Source organism: Rhinatrema bivittatum, chromosome 6 (assembly GCF_901001135.1).
Source record: "Rhinatrema bivittatum chromosome 6, aRhiBiv1.1, whole genome shotgun sequence".
Lineage (NCBI taxonomy): Eukaryota > Metazoa > Chordata > Amphibia > Gymnophiona > Rhinatrematidae > Rhinatrema > Rhinatrema bivittatum.
Genome location: NC_042620.1, coordinates 285,117,634 through 285,123,633, shown reverse-complemented (window position 1 = coordinate 285,123,633; position 6,000 = coordinate 285,117,634). Strand labels below are relative to the sequence as shown.

At 39.3% G+C, this 6,000-nt stretch overlaps 1 protein-coding gene across 4 annotated transcripts in view; it reads left to right on the top strand.

Moving 5' to 3' along the window:
- The first annotated feature begins 3,484 nt into the window (after window positions 1–3,484).
- Window positions 3,485–6,000, top strand: part of LOC115094353 (E3 ubiquitin-protein ligase TRIM39-like) — a 90,063-nt gene continuing 87,547 nt past the window's right edge. For all 4 annotated transcript variants that reach the window (XM_029607321.1, XM_029607320.1, XM_029607324.1 and 1 more), the window contains exons 1-2: window positions 3,485–3,973; window positions 4,691–5,109. In XM_029607321.1, the coding sequence (XP_029463181.1) occupies window positions 3,943–3,973; window positions 4,691–5,109 (450 nt within the window). In that variant the 5' untranslated portion in view covers window positions 3,485–3,942. The remainder of the gene's footprint in view (window positions 3,974–4,690; window positions 5,110–6,000) is intronic.

The window sequence follows — 6,000 nt, the reverse complement described above, 5'->3', positions numbered from 1 at the left end:
TGTATTCATGCTCTTTGCTCTTAGCAGTCTCTTTCCCTGAGTCTTCTTTAGTTGTTCATGCTTGATATGTATCAGTGTGCAGAGCTTTAATTAGGGGTGGGCAAGAGGAGCAGCGGCTCAGGGTGCAAAGTCTCTTGGGGATGGAAAAATAACTAAGATACAAATGTGAACAGGCAGTGGATGAAGATCCTGGAAGAGAAGAATGCTGCTCTCCTCCTTCCATCTGGGTTAAGGGTGGGGGGAAGGGAGAGAGGGAAGAGGACAAAAAAAGTAGCTGATAATTGCTGCCCACTTATTAAAAAAGATATTTCCATTAACAAAAAACACCCCATGGTACAAAAATGAATTAAGGATATTTAAAACAACACTGAGAAAAGCTGAGAGACATTGGAGAGCTTCTCCTTCCACCGAAACACTAACTAACTACAAATCTCTATTACATAAATACAACAAAGCCACCAATGAAGCAAAAAAAAAAAAAAAAGAATTCTAACAAAATAAATACATTTCAATATAACCCTAGAGCTCTATTCTCATACGTAAAAGACCTGACCAGTCCTATTGAAACTCCCACATCAAACAACTCTTCTAATTGCGATACGGCTGCTCAATATTTTAAAGAAAAAACTTTAAACATTATAAAAAACATAGCTCCCGTGAACTCTAACCAAATTGTACTACCAAGCAATCCTAAGGACCATTTAACCTCCTTTGACACAGTTTCATCTCTTGAGGTATAATTAAAAAATGAACCCAGCTGCCCACTCAATTGACCATATCCCAACTAAACTATTAAAAACAATCACCAATATAGTATCTAAACCTATTGCCGATATAATTAACTTGTCCATAACCGAAGTTAATGTCCCACTCACTTTAAAATCAGCAATAGTAAAACCAATCACAAAAAAATCACAAGCAAACTCATATGATCTCTTAAACCTAAGACCCATTTCTAATTTACCTTGTATATCAAAAATTCTCGAGAAAGTAATTAACAATCAACTAACAGATTATCTGGAAAAACATAGTACCCTGTACCCAGCAGAACACGGGTTTAGAAATTATTTTAGTACAGAGACCCTTTTAACTTCACTACAAGATATCATCTTAAGAGGAACCGATAACAGCCAATCTTACTTCCTGATCTTACTGAACATCTCGGCAGCCTTTGATACAGTTAACCATAATATCCTCCTTGATAGACTAAACGAAATAGGCATTAAAGACTTAGCGCTCAAATGGTTTAGCTCTTACCTAACAAATAGAACCTTCAAAGTAAAAATTCTTGATAAAGAGTCAGATCCTATCGATCTCAGCTTCAGAGTGCCCCAAGGATCCTCTCTATCCTCTACACTATTTAATATCTATATGCTCCCTATATGCAAAATACTATCAGGCCTCGGTCTAACACATTTTATCTATGCTGATGATATTCAAATTTTAATACTGATCCAAAAGTCCATTGACCAAACTCTAAAGCTCTGGGACATATACCAATCCACCATTGAAAAGGTATTAACCCAAATAAATCCCTAAATACTAAAAAAACTGAAATCCTATACATATCCCCTAAATTAAGCAAGACAAAAGAGCTTGAAATTCATGAAGTGGCCAAAAACTACCCCATCTCCCTAGAAGTATGAGATCCAGGGATTCTTATAGATTGCGAATTCTCCATGAAATCCTGCGTTAAAAAAATCATAAGCGATGGTTACTTCAAATTAAGCATACTCAAAAGATTAAAACCTCTCCTATTCCCTAAAGACTTTAGAACTGTCTTACAGGCACTTGTCTTATCCAGATTAGACTACTGTAACTCACTATTCTTAGGCCTTCCCGCAAATATAACAAGACCATTGCAACTTCTGCAGAACTCTGCAGCTAGACTCTTTGACAGGTACTAGAAGATCTGAACATATCACCCCAATATTAAAAGAACTTCATTGGCTGCTGGTCAAATACAGGGCCCAGCATAAAATCTTATCACTAATACACAAAACCCTCTACAATGAAAAAATTGAATGGCTAACCTCTTCACTTCACTTCCACACCCCCTCAAGAACCACCAGATCAACCGAAACAGGGATGCTACCAATTCCTTCCCCCAAAATTGCCCACTAAATAATGTAAGAGAAAGATCTATCTCTATTGCTGGACCCCTTCTATGGAACTCCATCCCGTAGGAATTACGACTAGAAGCTGACATCAAATTATTTAAAAAGGGGATTAAAACTTGGCTTTTTAAACAAGCCTACCAAGAGCTGTTAGCATAATTATCTTACACTTCTGATTTAATACCAAGGTAATGTATATTTTTATTTTTATTATACCATCTCTACCCTAACTATACTACCTCTCTAAGGGCCTCATTTTCCAAGTGGCTCGCACGCGATAAGGCGATACCAGGATGAGGGCGGAGTCGGCCCCAGAAGAGGAGGAGTCAGGGCGTTACCGGGGCCAACTCCGGCTAGACGCCGCGGACGACGAAAAGGTAAGGCCCTTTTCACGTCCTAGTTCGCTCCAATAGCTACACCTTCTATGATGGTGCTATTGGGTGCGAAACCGGCAGCGATTGCACCGCGGCGGTGCGATCGCTGCCGGCTAGCGCAGGACTGCCCCCCCCCCCGCTTCAACCCCCGCCCCTCATTACCTAAAGTATCGCAGGCCTGCGATACTTTAGAAAATGAGGCTCTACGTGTTTACATTTTGATTATTTAGCATACTATTTAGTTTGATATGTTAATTATATTATGAAATAATGTATTTACTTCTTTCTTCTTTGGAAATGCAAATAATTTTAAATGATTAATTGCTAACTACTGTAAACCGATTTGATATGCTTGCATGAAAAGTCGGTATATAAAAATTATTAAAAAAAAAAAAGGACTGGGGATCACAGTGTGGAAAGAAGGAAGAGAGAAGTGGGTATCAGGTGGGGGAGAGGGCACAAATATACATGCCTGTCTCAGTTGCTAAAATATGTAGTTTCAGCTTGGTCAGTATGATAACTGCGGGGGTTCTGATGAATAAGCACAGCTATGTTTTGATTTAATTTGATTCAGAATTGTGGCAGTGATTGTTGCTATTTCAGAGTGTTACAAGTATGTATGTATGTGGTTATGAGATATAAATATGCATATATTCACAGATACACGTCTATATACGCATAGGCTTATTTTTAGTCTTTTCAAAATGCACTTTCAATCAGTATTACAGCGCTGCTGGCTTAGAAGTCAGGTCTTTTGAAATGCAGTATGTTGACGAGTGTATAATGTGAGCAACTCCCCCTCCAATGACATATTATATGGGTCTCTCAGCAGAGTGTATACTCTCAGGACTGCTCCTACATAAAGCTTTGCAGAAGATGTCGGGCAACCAGGTACATTAGGCCCAGCAGAATCCCGTAGATATTCCTAAAGTTTAACTATTTGTGATACATTTGTTTTCCCTTTTGTCCATGTAAATTATTCTTGTTCACCCACAGGAAGCTTTGAACAAAGCCACCTTCATTGCTGCTTAATGCCATCATTATCCCTGCACTTGTCCTACCTATTTAAGAGCCTTCTTTTCCACTCTCACCTCTGTTTTCTTGTCTTCTTTGACACCTTTCTTTGCCGTGGCTCTCACACACTGACCCTGATAAGGCTGTCTGCAATCTGCTCACAATGGCACTGTCAGCCTGCTCAACACTGATGACTCATCGCCTTACTCACAAAGTGTAAAAGATGCCCATATTTTCTTATGAGTTTTGCCAGTTTGTAAGCAGGTTAAGTCCCCTTTTTGCTATCTCCTGGGACACTTGGTTAATTCAGTTACACTACTTTTGGACATGTTAGAGTTGGCTTTGCACTTTGATATTTTGATTGCTGCAGGCTTTCGGTAAGTGGGGTGTGGTCTCACTGTTGGGTTTCTTACCTCACACTGCTTGCCAACACGGGAATGGCAGATACAGATTCATCATGCACTAAAGGTATGTTAACTTTAGTAGTCAGGATGTCCTGAAAAAGGTCTTTGCACAGCTGTTGTTATGCAGTAACTGTAGTATTAAGACTCCACTTGGAGGCCATTACAGCCTATCCTAGTGCATTATGGGACACCAGGACAAAGACTGTCTCCACTACTAAAACAGGCTGAAATGTTCAGATGAAATACAGTCTAGAAAATATTGATTATATAAGGGAGAACTGATAATGTTTTTCTTGACTATCTTTGATCATAAAGTTTAGTGCCATTATATTGTGCATTTATTAGGGTTACCACCTCACCCAAGTCAACTTGAAACATGCAGATTCAGTTCTGGTTTTGCCCTGTTGCATGCATGCAAAATGTAGTCCTACTTTTCTTATGGAAATTAGAACTACATGCATGCAACAGGGCAAAACCAGACTGAATCAGCCTGTCTGTGATGAACTAAGATGGCAACTTTAGCTTTTTCCTAGCCTTTGCACCACAGATATGACAACATATTGCAGCCTCATCAGCCAATCACTTTTTAGTTTTCATTCATCAGCATCCAATCTTACTGTATATTGAAATTAAGCAGTAACATAGAACAGTATGTATTTCACACACATTGGGTGCCACTGTTTCAAAAAGTTCTATAAACAGTCTTTTCCTTGTTCCTTTAATGTTTTTTGGGCAAGCTAAACTGAAATACTTTTCTCCTGTTTCTGTCACTTTTCTGGAGGAGCCGCGGCTGGTGGAAATGCTGTGGAAAATCTCCAAGAGGAAGCCACGTGTTCTATCTGTCTGGATTATTTCAAAGATCCTGTTATGACAAAATGTGGGCACAATTTTTGCCGCGGCTGCATTGGCCTGTGTTGGCAGAACTTGGACTCTAGCTTCACTTGCCCTCAGTGTAGGAAGAGGAGCCACAAGCCGCTGCTCACCCCCAACAGGCAGCTAGCCTGCATGGTGAAGATTGCTCAGGAACTGACCCCCAATTCCTACACCCTGCAGCAGGATACACAATGTGAGAAGCATGGCGAGAAGTTGAAGCTCTTCTGTGAGGATGACCAGAAGGCTATCTGCATAGTCTGTGACCGGGCCAGAGAGCACAGAGCTCACACCGTGGTCCCTATTACAGATGCTGTCCAGGAGTGTAAGGTAGTAAGGCCCTCCATTTGATTTCATTTTTTGTCCAACTAGGGAATTTAAATAACTGTTAAAGAATTGTCACCTGACAATTTTTTATCCAGGACGGACATCCACTTTTGGTTTTGCTCTACTCAAACAAACTATCCTTTTGAGTACATCAGGACTTATGGTAACAACTGATTCCATTTTTTTTTCAAAACAGGCTGATCAGTCCTGATTGTATTCTGTTGCACACATGGACTTGTAATATGCCTTTTCTTAGGAAAAAAAATAATTGCATGTCCATTTGCAGATATGCTTCAAAAGAGAGAGAACCTTCAGCTGGATAGAAATGATTTAAGGTTGCGCTGCGCTGAAACATTGTATTATATGCCCTCAAAAGAAGACAATAACATTTGCATGCTGAATGCTATTGTCCATAATTTAAAAACTTGGCGCCTGCACAAAAAACATTCATGCAGTCCACAGCAGCGCTCTTTGCCCTGAAATAAGAGAAAAGCACTTTAAATGAGAAATGTTTTCATTTGGACTGCTTGTACTGCTACATCTAATGTTACACTTCCTCACAAACCATTTTATTTTATTTTATGTTGTTTTTACTTTCTGCTGCAACCTGTCCTCCCTATATTCATTATGGATATCCTGAAATCCAGGCCTCTTTGTGGCTCTTGAGGACTGGAGTTGGCCACTCTTACATTATAGTAAAAGAAGAATTTCTTAGCATTGGAAAATAAAAACAATTACCTTTTGTAAATTATAACAGAAAACCATTAACCTTGCTTAGTTCACTACAAGGGAAATTAAAACTGGGGTTCCAAAATTCAAAATTCTGGCCAGAATATTAGCATAAATTCTCAGTATAATCTCATGTGATGGTTGAATGCTTTAGATAAACTTCTT